Raw genomic sequence first — 22,595 nt, 5'->3', positions numbered from 1 at the left:
TATATGGAGGGGAGAAAGGCTGTGCCTGCCTCCATGGGCCCTGCCCAGGAGAGCAGTACCAACCCTGCCATCCCACTGGGACATGGACAGTGGGCTGGCACTGCCCAGCTCTGAGGGATGGGGTAGCACGTCCCTGACAGCACCCAGCTGTTGGCAACGCTGTCCACGATCCTTGGAAGCAGCAAGGTGAGGGGCTGGAGCCCACCTGGAACAGCTGCCTGGGCTCATGGAAGATGTTGGAAGCGGATGCCGAAGCATCCGACCGTGGCTTGAAGCAGTGTGAGGGGTCAAGTGTTCCTAGTCCCCAAAGTTCACGGTGTAGGTTTCGGCTGTGGTGAGGGGCTGTGCCGTCCCCGTGTGCAACTCCCAGCCCTCCGTCTCTGTCACCAGCTCGGTGACCACCTCTGTCTCAGTGTCCATCTCCCAGGTGCCAGCAGTGGGTGGCTCCTGGCTCCAGGGTGTGTAGGCTGTGCTGCTGAAGGGGAAGGGCAGGGCCGTGGTGGACGGTGGGGCTGTGGGGCTGCTGCTGGCCATGGTGGCATTGAGGCGCCGCAGCCGCATCTGCTCCCGCAGCCGCATGCGGTGCCGCAGCCGCATCTGTAGGCGCAGGCGCTCACGGGGCGTCATGGGCCGGCCGGGCACCACACGGCGGATTGGCCGGTTCCCGTTCATGGCCATGATCTCCCGGATACGCTTCCAGTTGGAGCGGGACAGGACAAAGTTGCACTGGGTGGCCCCGATGTCGTAGAGGACGTGGCAAGTCTTGACGCTGGGGTTGTAACCCTCGGCCCGTGCTGACACGCGGTACTCGCCCGGGTTCAGGATGCGCCAGTAGTCCCCGCCGCTGGCTGCGGATACAGGGGGCAGCAGGGTGGGGTGGGGGTGGCATGGTGCTGCCAGTACCCTGCCAGCACCTCACAGTACCTACCTGTCCTTACGTTGTGGTTGATGCCACCCACCACAATGGTGGCATTGGCAATGGGCTCTCCCTGCTGGTCTGTCACTACACCCTTGATTCCCCGGTGGATCTGGGTGAGGAAAAGGGATGAGCGGAACTGTGTGGGACAGGTGAGGCAGCTGGGCCATGTCCCAGCACACACCTGCTCCATGAAGGTGAGCAGAGACTCCTTGTTGTTCTCCCATTCCTGCTGCAGCTCAGTCTCGTGGGGAAACTTGTCACAGCCCAGGTAAATGGAGAGCTCCAGGCAGTTGGTGTGCAGGTAGCTGAAGTCGTTCATACCTGCAAGAGCAGAGACATGTCCACCCAGCCACTTGCTCACTTGCCAGTGGCCAGGTTATGGGACAGCCACACCACTGGCCCCAACTTACTGCCAGCCCGGGGGTGCCACTTGGCACCCTGCACGATGCCCATGGCATCGGTTACATCCTGTGCATGGCAGCCTCCACGGAAGGTCTCGGTCATGGTGAGGTGTGCCGAGGCATAGGAGATGGCAAGCCAGCGGAACACAGCATGGTCGGGTGTCTCCTGCAGCTCAGGGCGCTCATCCTCATAGTCCAGTGGACGAGGGGCAGCTGCTGGTGTCGGGGGGCTGGGCCGGGCCGTGTCGAAGGGGAAGGACACCAGCTTCTCCCCACCCTGCAGGTTGGCTCCCAGTACAAAGGGGTTCTTGTCCATCCATGCTATGACAGCCCGTGTCTCCACTGCCACCTGTGAGGCAGGTGCAGGCAATGAGGTGTCATCCCCTGCCACCCTCTCCCCATCCCTCTGCCCTGCGCCACACTCACCGCCGCATCCTCGGACAGGTAGTGCTCCGGGATAGGGATGTGATGGTTGGGGAACTGGTGGGGCACCAGCCGCCTCTCTTCAGCTGCCCACAGTGCTGAGGCCAGGTCAGGGAAGTTCTCAAAGAGGTCAAAGCCTTCCTCTGTCCAATGGCCCAGTGCCCAGTTGCCCAGTTCAGAGCCCTGTGGGCAGCCCAGGATGCTACTGAGTCTAGGGCGCCTGCATCCCACCACCCATGTCCCATCCCACTGCTCCAGGTCCCATCCCCTTCACTGACACATCTCAGGTGCCCAGCTTGGAGCCTGTGGCCAGCCCAGGGCAGTAGTGAGCTGTAAGGGGGGGCCTGCATCCTACTGCCCCACAGCCCATCCCAGCACCCCACATCCCACCCCACTGCCTCATGGCCCATCCCGCCCCGCTGCCCCCTCACCGCCTCATGGGCCAGCTCGTAGCCGTCAGGGTTGAGGGACGGGACGAGGTGGATGCGGGTGTCGGTGACCAGGCCCCGCACGCGGGGATTCCCATCCTGGTACTCCTTGCACAGGAACTGCATCAGCAGCAGCAGCAGCTCCCGGCCCAGTGCCTCATTCCCGTGCAGCCCCGCCGTGTACCGGAACTCGGGCTCACCTGCAAGCAGGGGCCAAGGAGGGTCAGCAAACACCTGGGACCATGGCTGGGGGCCACCAGTCCCTCACACCTCCCTCACCCGTCTCATGCTCGCCCGGGTTGTCGGAGACCTCCATGGCGTAGATCTTCAGCCCCCGTGAGCTCTTGCCTATGTTGTAGATGCGGGTGATGGTGGGACACTCCTCATTCACCACCTTCATCAGCTGCAGGGTGGGGAGAGATGGGTGCAGTGCTTGGGGGGGATGAGCCCACACCCTGCAGGGCATGCCACACCTATGGAGGATCCCACCCCATGAAGATGTCCACCACCACGAAAGTGCCCACAACCACAGAGAATGCCATGCCCCAAAGATGTGCCCACCGCCACAGGGGTGTCCACTCCTCATGGAGGATCCCATCCCACAGATGATCCCACAACCATGGGTGTTCCAACCCCACAGAGGATCCCATTCAATGGATTTGTTCAGAGTACTCCATCCCCTACAGAGTATCCCACCCCCCACCAGATCTGCCCCCCCAGCAGGGCTCACCTGCCTCATGTCCTTGTAGGAGTGGTGTCGGAAGTCCAGGTTGTCCGTAGAGGTCACCTCATTCTGCTGGGTGTAGTAGCTGCTGACAGCTGAGGACAAGGACACAGCAGCAGGGAATTGCTGCAGTGATCCCACCCCCCGTGCCCCTCAGGGTGCTTTGGGGTGACTGTTACCAGAGAGGGGGCACCCCAGGACCTCAAGGCGCAGGCAGAGGCTCCCATTCCAGCGCTGGGGGTAGATGCGGATGTACCGGGCCACCACTGGCTCAGGGAACTCGCTCAGCACTGGCGTGTCCTTGTCCACGTTGCCGTAAAACATCTGCCAAGGAGGGAGAGATGTACCCAAGAGGGTCCCCCCATTGTTCCCACGTCACCCGCCCAGAACAGGTCCCCACCATCTCCTCGTAGCCATTGCTGTACATCACCCAGTGTTGGCTGTCGTTGCTGAAGCCCACATAGAAGCTGGTGACAAAGTCATCACTGTGGGAGGACAGGGACAGGTTGAGACAGGGGTCCCCATGCTGCTCCCCTACCCCACATCCCCAGCTCCACCCCCATATCCCCATACTGGATCTGAGAGTCGCGACCCTGGGTGACGACACCGGTGAACATGGTGATGCGGCGGGTGTCCACCTCGAGCCAGTGTGCCCGGCTGTCATCCTCAGCACACCATGCCCCATCAAAGAAATCATCCTCGTTGGTGCCTGCCTGGGGAGCAGTGAGTGACATGTGGGTGGAGGTGTCACCATGACCCGTGGGGTGGGTGCTGGGGGTGACCCTCACCTGCATGTTGAGGCGGCCACGCTGGGCACCCAGCCCATGACGCAGCATGGAGGAGGCCAGGATCTGGTCATCCTCGATGCGGTGGGACTCCAGCCCGATTGGGGGACACCCTGGAGACAGCAAGGGGTAGGGGGTGATGGGCTTCCACCCCCAGCATGGTGTCCCTGTCACCCCAGGAATGGGGATGCTCACTTTTCTTCTCTGCTGGAGGGGTCCATTCCTCCTCATCTGGATCCCCCTTCTTTCCTCCTGATTTTTTGGGTTTTCCTGGGAAAGGAAAAGGCACAGTGAGGGGGCAGGGACAGAGACAGGTGTGAGGGTACAGGAATGGGGACTGGCACCCACCTTTGCGGTCCTGGCCCTTCTCCTCCACCCAGCGCTCCTCCTCCTCCTCCTCCTCTTTCTTGGGCTTCACTGTTGGTGAGGTGATACCCACCCCAGGGACATGACACCAGTACCAGGAACATGCCACCCACCCCAAGAACATGCCACTGAGCTAGGGGCATGACAGCCACCCTGGGAACATGCCACCTCCCAGGGGATGTGACACTTGCCAGGCAGACATGTCACTCACCCCAGAGACATGCCTCTCACTCCAGGGATGTGCCACCATCCCTGAAGACATGACACCCACCCTGGTGATGTGCCACCCACCGTGGGGTTTTGACACCCACCATGGGAATGGAACACAGCCCAGGGACATGCCATCCTCCCTGTGGCTTTGCCATCGACCCTGGGACACACATGCCCACCACGGAAACGTGCACCCCCACTCCCGCTGGGCCCTGCCCACCCTGCCCAGCCTTCTCCACCCCTTCTCACAGGGTCTGATTTTCTCCTTGTCCGTCTCCATCCTGTCCTCTTTGTCCAGGTGTTCGTGGGTCTTCGTCGGCGGGGGCAGCCCGTAGGTCCCTGTAGGGCACAGAGTGGGGCTGGGACAACCTTCTGGAGATGGGAAGGGCAGGGATTATTGGGGTGCTGGGGTGCCTCATCCTTCCTGGGTCATCACTCACAATCATCGTAGTCAGGTGGCTCAAAGCCCTCGCCATAGTCCCCTTCAGTCACCGGGCCAGGCAGGGGGGGCTGCGGGGGGGGCTCTGGCTCTGCTTGGAGGAGGGGGAGGAAAGGGATTGTGCTGAGGATGGGGAGGCAATGAGGGTCCCCATGTCCCTACAGGGTGCCCTCTGTTCCCTATGGGGTCAGCATGCCCCTCTGGAACCCACTTTCCCTTTTGGGTTCCCATGTACCACGAGGTCCCCACGTCCCCACCGGACTCCTCTGTATCCCACTGGGATGCCCATGTCCCCAAGAGATCCCCACACCTTTCGTGTTCCTGCAAGAGTCCTCCATGCTCCAATGGGAACTCCATTTTGCTACAGGGTTCTCCATGCCCCCACAGGGTCCCCATGTCCCTGCAGGGCTCTCTGTGTCCCTACAGGACCCCTCTATATCCCCAGAGGACCTCTGTGCCACCAAGAGATCTTCACACCCCTACAGGGTCTACGCACCCCTTATGCTGTCCCCATGTTCACCCCAGCCCCTACAGGGTCTACGCACCCCTTATGCTGTCCCCATGTTCACCCCAGCTTCAGGCTGCCCCAAAATGCTGCTTCCCCGGATTCCCAAGGCTGGGGACTGTCCCCCTACCTCACCCTGAGCGGTGCCAGCCCCCCATGTCCCCATCCTCCCACGTACGTGTCTCCTTGGGCTGGGGCCAGACCCGGTCAGGTCTCCTCCTGCCTGGGGGCTTGGGGGGCTTCTGCTGCCGCCGGATGTACTCGACTGGGGACACAGAGGGTGGCACTAGCTTTGTGGTGAGAGGCAGGGGGAGGCATGCCCTCCATCCCTCCCTGCAGGCCAGGGGCCCCGGTGGCCCCCCGCCTACAGCCCAGCACCGTACAGTCCTCGTAGTCCTCCCGCTCCAACTGCTCGTTGTAGTCCAGAGTCGGGGGTTCTGGCTCCTCAGGGACCTCTGCAGAGAAGGGACACACAGAAAAGGGGCACAGGTTGCCACTGAGGTGCAGGCAGGGGACAACAGGGAGGCACTTGAGAATAGGAAGGAGGCCCTGAGGTAAGTGTGATGGCCCTGGGGCATATAGGAAGTGACACCTGGGAGCAGGGAATTAGCCCAGAGTGCAGTGGAGTGCAGGGAAGTGACACCAGGGAGGAAGGAGGTGGCCCTGGTGTGCAAGGTGATGGCACTGAGATGCAGGGAGATGGTGCTGGGACACAAGAAGGTGACACAGGGGTGCAGGAAGGTGGCATTTGGGAACAAGGAGGTAGCCTGTGTTGCAGGGACACAGCCCTGGGGAGCTGGACATGGCATTGGGGTGCAGGAAGGTGACATTTGGAGACAGGGAGGTGGTCCCAAAACACAAGAAAACAGTCCCAGGGTGCAGAGGGGTGGCCCTGGCCTGCAGAGGAGCATCCTCATAGCATAGGGTGGTGACCCTTGGGAAAAGGCACTCACCTGGCTGTGGCTGAGGGTTCCAGTCCTCCCGGCTCAGCCCCCAGCGCTCATTCAGTGACTCTTCTCGCTCTCCTGGGGACAGAGACAGAGCAAGGGACTGCTGTGGCCTCCCAAGGCCCCTGTCCTGGCCACCCCCAGCCCCACAGTGGGAAGAAAATCCCATGGGAAAGAAAGTGGGGAGACAGAGGAGAAACGCAAGGAGACAAAGCCCAGCCAGCTGTAGGGTGCTGCCAGGGCAGCTGAGAACAATGTGGGGTGATGCTCTGCTGTGCTGAGGCCTCCCATCACAACCCCACTAATGGCAAAATGAGTGTCCCTAAAACTCACCTCGGACACCTCCATCCTCCTCCTCCTCCTCCTCTTTGTTGTGCAAAGGCTCCAGGAACCTGTGTGTCTTTTCATCCTCTTTGCCCTGTGAGGGCTGTAGGGTACTGAGGCGTTCAGGGGAGGGGCTTGGTGGCACTGGTGGCTTCTTGCCAGAGGGCTTGGTGGCCTTGGGTGGCTTCTCCTTGGGCTTCTTGGAGCCTTTTGGGGTTTTTTCAGAGGCTTTTGGAGGTTTTTCAGAGCCTTTTGGTGGGTTTTCAGAACCTTTTGGTGGCTTCTCCTTCGACTTCTTGGGGGGTTTGTTCTTGCCCCGGTCTTTGTCCCTGACCTTGTCCTTATCCTTCTTGGGGCCTCGGGGTCTCTCCTTGGGCTTCTTGGGGTTTTTTTCCTTTTTCCCCTTCCTGGGTTTCTCAGGCTCCACCAGCGACCCCGGAGAGCCTGAGGGGACAGAAGCGGAGGGGCAGCCACGCCGAGGCAGGGAGAGCGTGGTGGGGCCGGGCTGGGGGGTCTCCCCCATCCCACCCCTCCCATTCCCCGTGGGATCCCGGTGCCGAACACTCACCGGTGCCGGTGCCGATGCTGAGGTCGGCGCCGAAGCCCAGCTCAGCACCGTCCCCGTCCCGGTCGCCGTCCCGGTCCCCGCCGTCCCCGGGTTCAAGGAAGCCCCGCAGAAACTCCTCGATCTCGGCGTCGGTGAGCGCGGGGGGACCCGGGGCTGCCCCCGGTGCCGGTACCGGCAGCAGCGGCAGCAGCGCGGCCGTCAGCAGGAGGCAGGAGCGGGGCGGCCCCGCCGGGACCATCGCGCTCCGCACCGGCCCCGCTCCCCGAGAGCCCCGGGAGCCCCGGGCGGGCGGGCGGGGGGCGGTGCTGCGGCCGGGGGCGGGATCCGCTCGGCACCGAGCTGGTACTGGCGCTTAACGGGACCGGGCTGCCACTGAACGGGACGGGCACCGACACCGTCACTGTCGCTGGGCCGGGACTGCCGGGACCCCGCACTGACACCGCGCGGGGCTGGCGCTGCCCGGCACCGGGACTGGCACCGGGACTGGTACTGAGCCCACACTGGCGCCGTGCGGGGCCTGGGTTGCAGGGGCTGGTGCTGCATCAGCGCTTGCCCAGCGTGGGGATCGGCGCGACACTGGCACCGGCCCTGTGTCACCACGCCAGCCCCACTGTGACTGCGCCCGCAGCTGTGGCACCGACACCGCGCTCCCGGGTCACGGCACACGCCTGTACCCCGTAGCCCCGTCCCCCTGTACCCCTGTACCCCCGTACCCCCGCGGGTGCGGCACACGCCGGCACAGAGCTTCACACACCGGCCCTGCGCTTGCACGGGGACCGGGCACACACCCACTGCGTCCGTGACACTGCGGGCACAGCAGACGGGAAGCACATCACCCGGAGCAGGGCGCGGACACGCTGCACGAGCTAGGACACGGAATGTGAGACATGCACAGCACATGGAACACGCACCGCACATGCACACACGACACACACACACACGGGTCACACACTGCACACGGACCTGGCACACAGAACACACATGGCACATGTGAGAGGCTGCACACGTGTGGCAGTGCCCTGGGCTGCACACGGAGGAAGCACACGCAGAGGATGCAGTGCACATGCTCACACTGCACACACATTACACATACGTGACACCCCCCCCAAAAAGACCCCCTGCTTGCAGGGTTGAGGTTCAGGCTGGGGTGTGCATGCCCAGGGTGCTCCCTGGGGCGCTGGGGGGGTGCACGGGGTGTCCCCCACCCGCCCGGGCCCCGCAGGCTCCCCGGGCTGAAGTGGTGGCAGGGCCACGTGGCAGCTCAGGCCGCCAGCGATCGTCACATGCGTGACCCCCCCTCGTCACACGCGTAGCCCCCCCAAGCATGACTCACTGTCCAGCAATGCTGTGGCCTGCCGGGAACTGGGGGCGCCACCTGCACCTCCCAGTGCAGCCCAGCGAGCCTTTGCTGCAGCCCCTAATCCACCCCATGCAGCCCCCAGGAATGGCCCCCCACTTCCAGTTCCACTCCCACTCCCACTCCAGCCTCCCCAGCCTGTTATGGCTCCCCCAGTACAGCCCTGAGTACAATACATACATTACAATACAATACTTCTTGCAGGACTAGCAGGGCACCTGCACCCTCCTCTCCACCTCTGGCCGAGTGCCCTGTCCCCCACCACGAGGTGCAGGGCAATGAGTCCAACCTCTTCATGGTCTACTTCCCCCTGCCTGTGCCATCTCATCATCCCAATTCCTTTGCCCACCCCATGCTTGTCTCCATCCCTATCCCTACACCATCCCAAGCCCATGCCATCCCCACAAGCCACTGCTCCCCCACACTGCTGCTGCAGCTTTGCCACCTTCTTGCATGTGGCTGTGGCACACCGTGCCCACCCCGTGCCCACACTGCCTGTGCCCACACATCTACCCCTGCACCCTGGTCCTGGTGAATAAAGGGACAGTGCCATGTCCTGATAGGTGTGGTGCCAGCCCTGGGGATGGGGAGGTATGAGGGGACTCAGACAGGACAGGGCAATGCCAGTGCAGGGGATGAAGTGTCTGCAGCACCCTGGTGTGATGCCACCCCACGTGGCACACGGCAGGGCCGCCTGTGTCACCAGTGCTCTGTCCCACGGCCACATGATGTCCCCAGGTCCTTGTGTGAGCACCTGACCCCCAGTGTTTGGGAAGGGTGGGAGATGGCCTGTGGCACCCATCTGGCTGCCACCATGGGTCCCCCATGTCCCCAGATCCCTCATGTTCCCAAATCTCCACTATAGCTCCATGTCCACCCTCTGCTCTCTCCACAGTCCCTGCACCCCCAATATCCCCAGTGCTCTCAAACCACCAGTGCCACCAGCCACAGCCACAAAGCCCCTCTCCACCCAGGACCCCAACCACTGCAGGCTGCTTCCTCCCTCATTAGACCCAGATAATTAGTGTTGAGACTAATTATATACCTAATTACCCCCTCCTTGGCCGCTGCTCACAACAACCTAGTGTGATAACACGTCTGGCATTATGGACACCAAACCCCTGGCATTCCTCTTCAATTCCCACCAGGATCCTGCTACATCCATCACCAAAGAAAAGCCCTTTTATTGTAGCTGGGGATGGCCCGAGGGGAGGGACTCAGAGAAGTCACCATGTCCCCCAGCACCTGAAGGAGGGGTGGGTGAGCTGGGACCCCCCCGATGCCCCAACCCTTTCTGTCCTTCTATTCCTGAAGTGACACCAGGGTGGGAAACTCTGTATTGGGGAAGGGCTGGGCTGGGCTTTTCCTTGTTCACAGTGAGTTTGGGGGGCTGGGGAGGGTGGTCCCACACACTTGGCCAGGCTGGATCTGCGCTGCAGGGGAGGTTATTCACTCCCAATTCAAATCCCCGGAGGATGTTTGGGGTAAGAGAAGGGAACAGCGGGGAGGAAAACACAGGATCACAGAGTGGTGAGCTCAGTGTGCTCAGGATGGTGGGGAACAGAGCCAGGATTCACGTCTCCTGGTTATGTCAGACCCTGCAGGATTCTAAAATTATTCTGATGAGCTTTTCCGATGAAATAAAATTGGGAAAGTGGCTTCTCCAGTGTGGCTGCAGCAGGTCCAAGGTCACGGGGTGGGAGGGAGCACAGGGGGGAGATCATTTGTTCCCTGAAAATTCCTGTGAGGGATTTGTCACGCCCTCCTTCCCACTCCAAAGCCAAGGGAGGGGGCGGAGAGCAGCACTGTGGGCTCAGGGTGGGATGGGACCCTTCCTTCACCCACTCAAGGGCAGCTATGGGGGACAGGGGAGCAGTGCCTGCGGGTCCCCACTGCCGAGGGACTGGGGAATGGCATTTCACTGAGAGAGAGAAAGAAATAGAGAAGAAGAAAAAGCCACGTGTCGTTTGGAAGAATCAGGCAGGAGCTGAGTGGTCTCGGGGGGTCTGGAGCCCCCCCATCAGATCCCCACCAGTTCCCCTACTCTATCAGTTCCACGTAGTTGGCGGGGAACATCCCGAAGTGGCCGTCGGGGCCGTAGCCGCGCCACCAGCCCTCATCGATCATCTCGATGTTGGTGATGATGTTCTCAGGATCAAAGGAGATCTCGGTGTCATCAGCTGCAATGGGACAGAGGGAGGGGGGTCAGATTACCTGAACTACCCCAGCTCTGGGGGTCCCAAGATAAGAGGGATGTCGAGCTGCTGGAACAAGTCCAGAGAAGGCCATGGAGGTGCTTGGAGGGCTGGAGCCCCTCTGCTCTGGAGACATGCTGGGAGAACTGTCAATGTCCAGTCTGTGAATGTCTCTGGAGCAGAGAAGGCTCTGGGGAGACCTCAGAGCCCCTTCCAGTGCCTAAAGGGGCTCCAAGAGAGCTGGAGAGAGAGACTGGGGACAATGGTCTGGAGGGACAGGACAAGGGCAATGGCTCTGTGGGTCTCACCAGCCTGGTAGTCATAGAGTGCTCGTGCACAGAGCCCCTTCCCCGCCAGGTCCGGTGGCTCCTGGTACTCCACCCTGTAGTCATATTTGGCATTGTCAACTTGTTCCTTCAGGAAGGAGAGGAGAGCAGGAATTACCAGGAGAACAGTGGGAGGAAAGAGAACAACAATGTCCAATACCCAGAAATGTCCATCAGCCCCCAAGGCTTGGAGACCTGTGTGCTGGAAGTTCCAGGTGCCCTCTGGAAGACCACATGGGCTCCAGGGAATTTGTGCCATGTCTGCCACAAGAACAAACTAGTTCTTGGCCAAAGAGCCAAGGTGGCCACATCTCCATCTGGCTCAACACCAACCCCTGTCCCTTGGAAACACTGGAGACCAGTGGCAGCTTTGATCTCTTGGGATCCCTGCTGCAGACAGAGGCTCATCCCCCACAGATAAGCTCAAGTTCTGAAACATTTCTGCCAAAGCCTGAACTGGCAGTGGTTTGCTTTCCTCAGGAAAGGCTGACTCCTCCGGAATCTTTTGGAACCTGCTGGACACTTCCAGACAAATTCCAGAATGAGAAAATGTTTGGAATGCTGATGGTTAGGTGAGCACAAAAGAAATCCAAGGGGCCCCACAACTCTGAGGGCAACATGGCAGCACAGCACAGCCCTGCAATGAGCCACTGGAGAACCTTGGACTGCACCAGGAATAGCTGGAATTGCAACTCTGCCGGGTCCAGATGTGCAGAGAAGCAGGAGAAAGAGAAGGGGCTTTGGAAGAGGCTGGTGGGTCCTCTCCCCTCCCTGGTTCTGGGATGTGGCACTGACAACAGCTGGAGCTGGGGTGCAGGATGGGTGCCAGGGACTCAGCACCAGTGTCTCCTGGTACTGGGAGCATTGGGAAGAGACACAGTAGCACCCCTTTGCCACATGGGTGTATCCTGACTACACCTGACCTCTGGGGTTTTGCCGTTTCCTACGATTTTAGCTCAGAAAAGTGTTCCAGGCTCATCCTAGGGATGGGATGTGCTCTTCCACGTAGATCCGGCCCCGATGGAGTCCCCTGCCTCTCAAACTTACCCGGGGCGGCTCCTCATAGAGGGCCAAGGGCTCTGGAGGCTCCTCATACAGATTCTCTTCCATGTGGGACCCTGGGACACCAGAGTTGTATCCAGAGTCTCGTCCTGAGGAGAAACAAGGGATCTGTCACCACAATCATGCCCTGGCTCCTGCTCCAAGCTGGGGTGACACCACATTCCTGCTCATGAGCTGCGTGTCCCCTGGGTCTCCTGCCCAGCTGGGGGATGGAGCAGGCAGGAAGCATGGGATGGAGTGGGCAGGGGTTGAAGGGAGCAATGGAAAGGACAAAGGAGAGATGTAGCTCTGATAGGGAAGGGATAAAGACAGGGAAAGGATAAACTTGCTCAAGATGAAAAAATTCCCATGGAGGGGAAAGGGCTGGAGCAGAGGTCCTGGCCAACAGCAGCATCTAGTGGTGACAGTGGCCTAGGGACACTGGAGCCCCAGCACATCCCTGGATCCCTGCCCATGGCAGGGGAGGTAGAACTAGATGGTTTGAGATCCTGTCCAAGCCAAACCAATCTGTCATTCCATGCTTCAGGGAAGGGCCAGCCCTCGGTGCCACCTACAGCACATAGGGAGACCTCTGGGCACAGCCAGCCTTTCTCTGGAATTGCTTCCTCCCCTAGACCACTGGGAAGTGGTTTGACAGGGACACCTTCCACTGTCCCAGGTTGTTCCAAGCCCGTCCAAGCTGGCCTTGGACACTTCAGAAGCCACAGCTTCTCTGGGCAGCCTCTACCAGGGCCTCCCCACCTTCCTAGGGTGCCCCTGGCAGTGGGAAGCCAGTCCCTCCTGTCACTCTGTGCCCATGTACTTCACCTCAACAAGGAAACAACCCAGTCTAACTCTGGAGCAGGGAAACCCCTGCAGAGGAGTGGAGCCACCTTGGCTGGGCCTTGGGGCATTTTGGAAAAGCCCAAGCCCCTGTGGCAGGTCTGGAGGAAGGCTGGGGGTGCATGGAGCCAAATTCCAGCCTGAATTCCAGCAGGAGATATCCTCATCCCCCAGGCACTGAGACTTCAGCTAAAGTCAAGCAAGAACCATCCTCATCCTCAACACTGAGCCCTGGCTGGAGACAAAGCCCAGGGGAAAACCAAATGGAATCTCCAAGCCCAGCCTTAAAATGCCAAAATTTGTGAGATCTAGTTGGAAAGATGAGGAGAAAAGCTTTGGGGAGTGGAGGGAGCCAAGCACGTACCAGCTACAGGTACCGGGGAGGCTGGCAAGGACCCCCAAACATCCCGGCTGGGGGAGGCAGGACCGGGCACAGAGTTCATCTCCTTCTGCAGGAATGGGCTGCGGAGCTTCCCTGGAAAAGCAGTTGAAGGGGCTGCAGGAGCCTGTCAGGCAAGGGGGTGCTCCCAGCCTGACTGTGCACCCACAGGTACTGCTGGGTCAACCTCCCAAGCAGGATTTTCCAGCTCTAATCCTGGTTGTGGAAAACAAGTTTGGCAACTGGTTACAGCAGCAGCCAAGGGAAAATTTAAAAAAAAAAAGGGTTTTTGTGGAGGAGGAAGAGCTGGACAGCCCTGCCTCTGGCTCTCCATGGGGACTCTTAGAGCACCCTGAACTCAACAGACATCAAACTGGGAGGGGATGATGCAAACTGGTTTCTGCCAGTGTGTTTCCTGTGGCAGGAGGTAACTGCATTGGTATCTCTTCATCTCCACCTCCAAACCAAACAAAAGCTGAGCAGAATTCCCAGACAAGCCCTACTAGCACCAAGACTCCTGCCTACCCTTATCTCTGTGTCTGATCGATTCCAGGGCATTTATCTCCCTTTCCTCCATGAAAACCATCAAACCTTAATGAAATACCTCAGAAAGTCAGTCTCTCCCCATGATGTCCAACCATCAAAAAAGACATTTTCCCAGCGTGGCATTCCCTCCTCTCCCACCCGTGGCTTGCCTGCCCAAGGGATTCATGCTCCTGTCACCAAGTGAAAGTGGTTATTCTGAACCAATTTAAGGTGCTTTGGAGGGGGTTGGGCTGAGGAGGACAGGGAGGAGGAGGTGGCAGAGGCAGTCACCCTGGGGTGTCACGTGCTCGTCACAGCTACTTCCTTAGCTACTCTCAGCTCTGGTTTGCAAACTTCCTGATTTCTATCTGAGAGATAGGATCAGGCTCTTCTAACAGCGCAAGATTCTGCTTGGCTGGGGCAGTGCAAAAATCCAGGTGAAATTTCATTCAGTCAGGATGGGTTGTGATAGTGGTGTTTTCCTAGTCTTAACATATTGAACTATAATTTAAAAAAAAAACCAAAAAAACCAAAAAAAATCTTTAAGGCTCAGAAGGGGAATCAGAGTATGGAAATCTGTCCTTGTGATTAAAACTTGGCTAGAGCCACACCCTGAAAAATGGCAGGAGCCAGGTGTGGGACACAGCACAGCAGCATGGTGAGAGCAGCCTGTTGTCAGCTCATGCCCCACTGGGACCCCTGCAGTGCAGAGAGACCCAGTGGGGGACTGGGACCCTCCCTGTGTCCCCAGGCCATACCTGGCTGTGTTGGCATCCCCGCATCGCCTGGCCCCGCTTTCTCCCTTTGCTTGAAGATGTCACGGGGGTTCACAGCTCTCTGTGCGATCAGCGTGGCAGCCTCCTGCCCAGGAGGGCACACAGCCCAGTCAAAGCCCTGAGCAGCTCAGGGGGGCAGAGCTGAGGCAGCCCCCTTTCCCCAGGGGCTCGGGGTCCCAGTTCCTCACCTGGGCTTTCTCCACCGACTCGCTTCTCTTGACGCCCTTCCGCTGCCACGTCTCCTCAGCCTGCTCCTTCTGCAGCACAGGAGTGGTCTGGGCAACCAGCCACTCCTCCAGCCCCAGCCAGCCCTCCTGCCCCCTCCAGCCCCAGCCAGTTCCTTCCAGAACCATCTGCCCCCTTCAGCCCCCTCTGGACCCAAGGAACTGCCGTGGCAATGGAGGGTGGATGAGGAGGAAACCCTGGATCTGGGAGGGAGACGTGGGAATTCCGGGATAAGAACAGGAACTTGGTGTCACGGAATCGTGGAACGATTTAGGTTGGAAAAACCCTCTGAGAGCATCAAGTCCAGTTGTTCCCCAGCACAGCCAAGGCCACCACTAATCCATGTCCCCAAGCACCATATCCACACAGCTGTTAAATCCCCCCAGGAATGGGGATGCCAGCACTGCCCTGGGCAGCTGTGCCAGAGCTGGATAACCCTTTCCATGAAGGAATTTTCCCAGTAACCAACTTAAACCTCCCCTATGGAACTTGAGGCCATTTCCACTTGCCCTGTCCCAGGTCCCTGTCCCCTCCATCATGGGTAAACCTTGCCTGGGGCCAGCACCAGAGCTCACCCATTGCTGCTGCTCCCTGTCCCTGTTCTCAGCCTCCTGTTGCTGCTGGAGTCTCCTGTGGGAACGAATGTGTTAAAACTGAGGCCTAAAATTTGAGACCTCACCCCATTATTCCAGCTCCCTGGGAACAGCACATGAAGGCCATCCTTCACTTTGGCCCTCACTTCAAGGTGCTACAGGTCACCCTTGAAGAGAGGAGCACGGTGAGAGGGGCAGGAGCTGCTCCAAATAGTGCTGTCATTCCAGGGAAATCTCTTCCTTAGGGATATGGACATGAGCATCTTGATATGGGAGCTGGGCAGATTTCCCTGGAGTTGTCCCTTGGGGGCTTGGAGCTCCCTGGACCTCTGACACCACAAAAATAGAGGCCACAGGTGTCAAGCAAGAATTTGGGAAGCAAAAGGAGGAGTAGTCCTGGAGCAAGATCCATGGGCAGGGAGACTCAGGGATGATGCTGGACAAGCAGCCAAGCTCCTTGGGGGTTAGCCAGGGAGGTATTACCTCCACAGCTAGAGCAAGATCCCCTTATATCTGTTCTCTTAAAGGAGATTTCCTGGGACTGCAGAATTCCAGCAGCGAGAAATGCATGGACATGATCTACCACTTCCAAAGAAATAAACTTTGCTGGAGTGGGGGCAGCTCAGAGAGGTAGTGACAGGGCCACCCAGCACCAAAGGGACCCCAGGCAGCAGGATGGGCTCTAGGAATCCTTCCCAAAACCCCACTCACTTCTGGGCTTCAATTTCACTGGATCTGGCTTTAAACATCTGCTCCCGCCCCGCTGCCTCCTGCAGCTCCCGCTCCCGCTGCTCCCGCTCCAGCCGCTGTCGCTCTTCCTCCGCCCTCCTCTTCTCCTCCAGCCGACGGTTCTCCTCATCCTTCTGAGGGGAGATGGGCACAGAGGCTTGGGCATCCTGGGCTGAGGTGTGGGGGTCACACCTGTGACACACCTGTGACTGTCACAACCTGTGCCAGTGCTCGGAACCCCCCAGGGCACACAGCAGGGCCCAGGGGACAGGGCACATCCAAGGGCACACGATGGATCCTGGGGCTTGTGGTGGATCCCCTTATCCAGTCAGAAGGTTCATATGTTATTGCTTAACCCCATAAAACCCAACATGAAAGGGAAGGAAAAAGGGAGCAGCCCTCGGAGAGGTCAAAAACCAGTTTCCTCAACCACAGGGGTTTTGCTGGGAGCTGGGATGCAGCCCAGCTGTCTGCCAGCAGAGCCTGGGTGCACCCCAGCTCTCCCTCCTGAGCTCACCCCAGCAGCCCTGAGCAAAATTCAGATGAGATAAAGGAGCACCTTTTCCCCTTCAAGACTCAGCCACTCCTCTCCGAGCACTCCAGGGCAGTAACTCTGCACCTCCCTGAGCTCTTGATTCCAGGCAGGACTGCCCAGTTCCCAGACAGGGAATAAGCATATGGAGAATAATTTCCATCTAAACCCAAACACTTTGTGCTCTGAGGCATGAGTTCACTCACCTCTGCTTTGGCCCAGAAATTATCCTTATTGACCCGTTTGATTTCAGACATCGCATTCGTCTTCTGGTACACAGAGCCCTGAGGAAGACACAGAGAAATCACCTTTTCTGCATTTTTTGTCAACAGTCAGCCCAAATCAGCACAGTCTGAGACTTCTCTCAGAAGTTCCTATAACCTGATGCTTTGCTCCACAATTTAAAGGAGAGCTGGGTGCACACTGCCAAAACCAGGGAATTGCTGGCCCTGGCACAGGTTGCTGTCCCATCCCTGGAAGTGTCCCAGGCCAGGCTGGACAGGGCTTGGAGCACCCTGGGGTAGTGGAAGGTGTCCCTGCCCATGGCAGGGGTGGGACTGGATGGGCTTTAAGGTCCCTCCAATCCAGCCCATGATTCCATGCTTCAAACCTGCCCTCTGGCATTCCCCCTTGTCCTGTTACTCTGTGCCCTGGTGCAAAGTCTCTCTCCAGCTCTCTTGCAGCCCCTTTAGGCACTGGAAGGGGCTCTAAGTTCTCCCTGGAACCTTCCCTTCTCCAGTCTGAACATTCCACAGACATGTCAATGGCCAGGGTGCCTCTTCCATCATGGGATGATAATGGTCCCAGACCTTCCCCCCATCCAGAGGCAGCCAAAAGCCCTCAGTGATTCAACTCACCACAGGAGCCTGGGGCCCTGAGTCCTGGAACTTGCTGCTCTCCTTGTGGAAGCTGTAGTTGGCCCCAGAGGCCTTGGCCACCTTCTCCATGATGAGTTCAGGCTCCACATCCTCCTCTGCCCGGGCATTGATGGTGACATGAGCCCCCTGAGAAGGAGGAACCAGGATAAGGGTGAGGGGGTCACTCTGGGAGCCCCCAAACCCACCACCCTGCCCCGGTGGGTCTTGTCTGTGCTCCCAGAGCTCCCAAGGAAAGGAAAAGGGTGCTGGTGAGAAGGAGAAAATATCCAGAGGGATTTTTTCAGCAAGCTGGTCTACTGGAAAATATCCCTGCCCATGGCAGGGGAGTAGAACTGGATGGTCTAAGGGCCCTCCAACCCAAACCATTCAGTGCCGAGGACACGAGGAGGATCAGACCTTCAGGAAGTTGGCCACAGTGCTGACGTGGTTGGCGCAGGCTCCTTTCCGCACGTCATTGACACCTTCACCTGTCTGCAAGGAGACACCATCAGCACTGGCTCACCTGAGCCCCTCCAGGGTGGATTCATGGCAGCAGCACCTGGATCTGAGCCTGAGTCCCTCTCCAGCTCTCCTGGAGCCCCTCAAGGCACTGCAAGGAGCTCTGAGGTGTCCCTGGAGCCCTCTCTTCTCCAGACTGGACACCCCCAGCTCTCCCAGCCTGGCCCCATGGCAGAGGGGCTCCAGCTCCCTCCCAGTTAAGCCAAGCTCTGTCCCCACTCACCCAGTTGACAAGGACATATTTGGGCAGCCCAGAGTTGGGATCCTTCACGCGGCAGAAGCCGTACATCACCTTCCCACTGTTGAGCTCCTCCACCATCTCCTCCAGCCCCCCATCTGTCCCAGGAGGAAGGAGAGGGGGTGAGTCCGGCCCATTCTCTACATGTGGTGGGAACAGCCAAACCCACCCCAGCTCTGTATTCCCTGGAGATTTTCCCCATTAGGTGTGGGGCTGTCACACCTCCCGAGTGTCTCAGACTCCTGTGTTTACTCTGTAAACACATAACCTGATCATTTATCATCCACATGATTATTTGGGAGCCAAGCCCCAGCCTTTCTCACCCACTCCCATCCCCAGCAGCCTTTATCACACAGTTTGTCTTCCTCAGGCCTTCACAGATCCCATATAGAAAGATCCTGGATCTGCAACCAACTGCAGGCATGCCAGAGAAAGGGAAGGAGCTGCTCACACTCCCTAATCAATTAGAAGCTTTAATGAGAGCAGGCAGCTGTCAGTTTTGCCCACAGGTTCCTGCACAAAACCATACTCGGAAACACCTCAGTGAGGGTGGGAATGCTGCTGAGAAGTGGTGGAGGAACTGGCTGAGCCTTGTTCCTGCTTTGCAAGACGGGAAGCAGAGAAGGAACCAGAAGAGTAACATGGGGTAAAGTCCTGTTAGTCCACCATGGGGAAACTCCTGCCTCAACACTTCCCTCCCTGTTACACCCACCTAGAGTGGTCTCAGTGCTGCTTTGAGGACTTGAGAGTGAACCCCAGAGGAAAAATCCCACACAGGGCTCAGGCAGGGCAATAGAAAGCGGACAGCATCACTCCCACTACACCAATAAACTACCAGGAAAGGAGGAAAACCACCGAAAATGCACATTCTCATCTCAAAAATATTCTCCCAGACCACAATTCTTCCTGTGCTGGGTTGCCTGAGCCCTGAAAAGTGGGAAAAGAGCCACTGGTCCTTATCACTCCTGGCAGGAGTAACACAGACCAACACAGCTTGCTTTGCTCTGCAGCATCACCTGGATTATTTCCTTCTCCCTATTAAGTATTTATGTTTTGGCTCTAAATTTGGCTCTAAACCCAGCAGGGAAGTTGAAGGTTGGAAGTCTGAAGCTGGTTGGTGAGGGCTGGCACAGAGGGACATGACAGGAATGCTGGGGGTAGCAGGGATCTGCAGGGAGCTCAGGGCACTCTGCAGCTCCACAAAACTCATTTGTGACTCAGGAAGAGTTTTTCCTCAACAAAATTCCCTGGCTCCATGGGCTCCACCAGACCCTGTGGAGCATCACAGAAACTTCCACAGAGCTCCACAGGCTGGGAAAAACACTTGGAAATTAAGGAAGAAGGTGGGGAGGGATGAGAGGATGCAAATTCCGAGCGCGGGGAAACCGTCTGAATGTGCTGCTTCCTGAAGGCTTCGGCTTTCCAGCCAGTAGTGTTTGGGTGGGAATCAGCAGCCAGATAAAAAATAAATAGAAGAATTGTGGGAAGAAGGGAATTGGACATGAGGGGCTTTAAGAGCATTGAGTAGGGAGCCCTGGCTGAGTGAGTGGCTTTGGAGCACCACGTGGTCCTGCCTAAATCTGGGATCTAAAATACTTCAGGGATGCAAAGAGCAGTCAGGATCCAAACTTTGGATCCTTTGGGAAGGAGAAAAATGAAAGGAAAGGAGAAGCAGAGCTGCCAGTGAGGCTGTGCTCCATATTCCTCACTCTGAAATCACACCGGACACCCCATCACAGCTCCCACCCTTGTCCCACCACCAAGGGCACTCCCCAAAACACTCTCAGAGATTAAAACCCCCCCAGCATCTCAGGCAGGTTCAGTGAGATGAGCCCTGGAAGCCCCCCAGACCCTGGAAGCCATGGAAACAGGGTGATGGTCCCCAGAATCCTCACCTCCGGAGCCGGCCACCCGTAGATCATTGCTGTTGCCTTCATAGGTGAACAGAGCCCTAAAATTAAGGCAGAAATGGTATTTTTAGCCAGCACAGTGCTCATCAGGGGTGTTCATACACCCCTGACACCTTCTGAAGTTCAGAGCCCCACAGGGACCTGCCAGCCCACAGCCCAGGGAATTATTGATCCCCCCAGACACCCCCTGATCCTCTCATACAGCCCACCCTGCAATCGCCCCCCTACCTCCCCATCCATCCCACAGCCCTGACTCCCTCTATACACCCCACATCCCCCCAAACACCCCCACAGTCCGGTCCCTGTCACACCATGTTCCCCCAAGCCACTGGCCCAGCCGGAAATGTTTTCCCAGGCCCTCCACCCGCACCCATCTCTGTTTCACTTGCACCCCTCCATCCCCTGCCCACCCCCTCGGATTCCCCCTACACTCCCATCCCCCACCCCAAACTCCCACATCCCTCCGAACACTTCACACTCCCCCACCAGCTCCTCATCCTCCCCCATCCCCTTCCCCATCCCCATCCCCATCCCATCCCCATCCCCATCCCCATCCCATCCCCTTCCCAATCCCCATCCCATCCCCATCCCATCCCATCCCCATCCCCATCCCCATCCCCATCCCATCCCATCCCCATCCCCATCCCCATCCCCATCCCATCCCCATCCCCATCCCCATCCCCATCCCATCCCATCCCCATCCCCATCCCCATCCCCATCCCCATCCCCATCCCATCCCCATCCCCATCCCCATCCCATCCCCATCCCAATCCCCATCCCATCCCCATCCCCATCCCCATCCCCATCCCCATCCCCATCCCCATCCCCATCCCATCCCCATCCCCATCCCCATCCCATCCCCTTCCCAATCCCCATCCCCATCCCCGTCCCCATCCCCATCCCATCCCCATCCCATCCCCTTCCCAATCCCCATCCCCATCCCCGTCCCCCCTCACCGTCCCCGGTCCCCGCCGCCCCTCCCTCACCAGTCCGTGGGGCTCCCCGCGGCCACCACGCTCCCGTAGGCCTCCTGCAGCGCCCGCCCGTTCTTGGCCAGGTTCAGCGCCATGGCCGCGCCCGCTCCGCCCGCCGGCCCCGCCTCCGGCCCCGCCGGTGCCCCCGGTCCCGCCCCCGGTCCCGCCCCCCCGGTGCCCCCGGTCCCGCCCCTCCGGTGCCTCCGGTCCCGCCCCTCCGGTGCCCCGGTCCCGCCTCCGGTCCCGCCCCAGTCCCGCCCCTCCGGTGCCCCCGGTCCCGCCCCTGGTCCCGCCCCGGTCCCGCCCCTCCGGTGCCCCCAGTCCCGCCCCCGGCTCCGCCCCGCCGGTGCCACCGATCCCTCCCCCGGTCCCGCCCCTCCGGTGCTACCGGCACCGAGACCCCGCCCCGGGAGCGCTCAGCCCCGCCCCGCCAGCCCCGCCCCACAGGGCCACGCCCACAAGGTGCTGCCCCGCCCACCCGATCTGCCGGAGCACGGCCCTGAGTGGATGGACCCCCCCAAAAATACCGAACCCCCCCCGAATAACAGACCCCGACAGGGAGAGAGACCACCCCCCAAAAATACCGAACCCCCCCCCCGAATAACAGACCCCGACAGGAGAGAGACCACCCCCGACAGGGAGAGAGACCACCCCCCAAAAATACCGAACCCCCCCCGAATAACAGACCCCGACAGGAGAGAGACCACCCCCCAAAAATACCGAACACCCCCCCCGAATAACAGACCCCGACAGGGAGGGAGACCACCCCCGACAGGGAGAGAGACCACCCCCGACAGGGAGACCACCCCTCCGAACAAACAGGTGCCGCCCCCGGCTCGGTTTCTCCCCCGGACCCCCCGTCCCAGGTGTTTCCGGGGGTTCTCAGAGCGGCTCTCGGGGACCCCCGGCCCGGGGCGGCTCTGGGGCTCCCCCATCTCAGAATGGCTCTTGGGGCCCCGTTCCCGGGATGTCCCGGGGTCCCCCGTCCCACATCAATTCTGGGAGACTCCCGTCCAGTGAGAGTTCCCGGGGTCCCGCACCCCAAGGGCAATTCTCAGCTATCCCGGGCTGTTCTGGGAGAGCCGCTCCAGGCGCTTCTCGGGGTTCTCAGTGCACCCCGACAGTGCCCATGTCCCACACAGCCCTCCCCAGTGCCCGTACCCCCAAACGCAGCCCCCGGGGACAGAAAATGGCATTTCCAGGGATTTCCCTCATTTCCCAGCCGGAGTGGGGGCGCATATCAGGGGTGTTTGCGGGGACCGAAGCAGTTCGGAGCCTGGAGCTTTTTGGGGTGTAAATGCGTCTCAACTTTGGCCCAAATCATCAAAATTCTGCCTCTCAGCTCCCCGTGGCCATGACCCTCCCGTGTTCTTGGGCGGCAGGAGGTGGCCCGGGGGGACACGGGAGGTGACCTGAGGCAGAGGGGTAGGTGAGGGGAGGGACAGCGGGTGGGCTCTCGCCCGGCGGTGTCCCCAGAATGTGTTAAATCGACATTAGCAGATCATTGTTCCCCCAGCCCTCCCCCGCTGCCCACATC

General features: G+C 59.5%; 2 protein-coding genes across 4 annotated transcripts; both read right to left on the bottom strand.

Moving 5' to 3' along the window:
* Nucleotides 1-92: 92 nt before the first annotated feature.
* On the bottom strand, nt 93-7,319 carry AEBP1 (AE binding protein 1). 2 transcript variants are annotated; one of them, XM_058859264.1, is made up of 21 exons: nt 7,040-7,319; nt 6,481-6,915; nt 6,154-6,225; nt 5,584-5,655; nt 5,379-5,465; nt 4,697-4,786; nt 4,506-4,595; nt 4,029-4,097; nt 3,876-3,950; nt 3,684-3,793; nt 3,469-3,608; nt 3,296-3,380; nt 3,075-3,219; nt 2,902-2,990; nt 2,451-2,574; nt 2,175-2,371; nt 1,747-1,926; nt 1,330-1,669; nt 1,101-1,240; nt 929-1,028; nt 93-848 (listed from the first exon to the last, which is right to left on the bottom strand). In XM_058859264.1, exons 1-21 carry the CDS (start codon nt 7,275-7,277, stop codon nt 298-300), a joined length of 3,429 nt encoding a protein of 1,142 aa, XP_058715247.1. In that variant the 5' UTR covers nt 7,278-7,319; the 3' UTR covers nt 93-297. The 2 variants fall into 2 exon arrangements, with proteins under 2 accessions (XP_058715247.1, XP_058715248.1); XM_058859265.1 differs by lacking the exon at nt 4,697-4,786.
* A 773-nt stretch (nt 7,320-8,092) lies between these two features.
* Nucleotides 8,093-21,191, bottom strand: DBNL (drebrin like). 2 transcript variants are annotated; one of them, XM_058859288.1, is made up of 14 exons: nt 21,071-21,191; nt 20,070-20,125; nt 18,160-18,272; nt 17,835-17,909; nt 17,418-17,564; nt 16,767-16,844; nt 16,011-16,162; nt 15,282-15,336; nt 14,670-14,738; nt 14,464-14,566; nt 13,166-13,276; nt 11,965-12,068; nt 10,900-11,005; nt 8,095-10,576 (listed from the first exon to the last, which is right to left on the bottom strand). In XM_058859288.1, exons 1-14 carry the CDS (start codon nt 21,151-21,153, stop codon nt 10,437-10,439), a joined length of 1,392 nt encoding a protein of 463 aa, XP_058715271.1. In that variant the 5' UTR covers nt 21,154-21,191; the 3' UTR covers nt 8,095-10,436. The 2 variants fall into 2 exon arrangements, with proteins under 2 accessions (XP_058715273.1, XP_058715271.1); XM_058859290.1 differs by lacking the exon at nt 13,166-13,276 and having other exon boundaries at nt 8,093-10,576.
* Between the last annotated feature and the right edge of the window lie 1,404 nt (nt 21,192-22,595).

This window comes from Poecile atricapillus, chromosome 29 (genome assembly GCF_030490865.1).
Source record: "Poecile atricapillus isolate bPoeAtr1 chromosome 29, bPoeAtr1.hap1, whole genome shotgun sequence".
NCBI classification, from domain to species: Eukaryota; Metazoa; Chordata; class Aves; order Passeriformes; family Paridae; genus Poecile; species Poecile atricapillus.
This window is presented reverse-complemented; position numbering and strand designations above follow the sequence as displayed.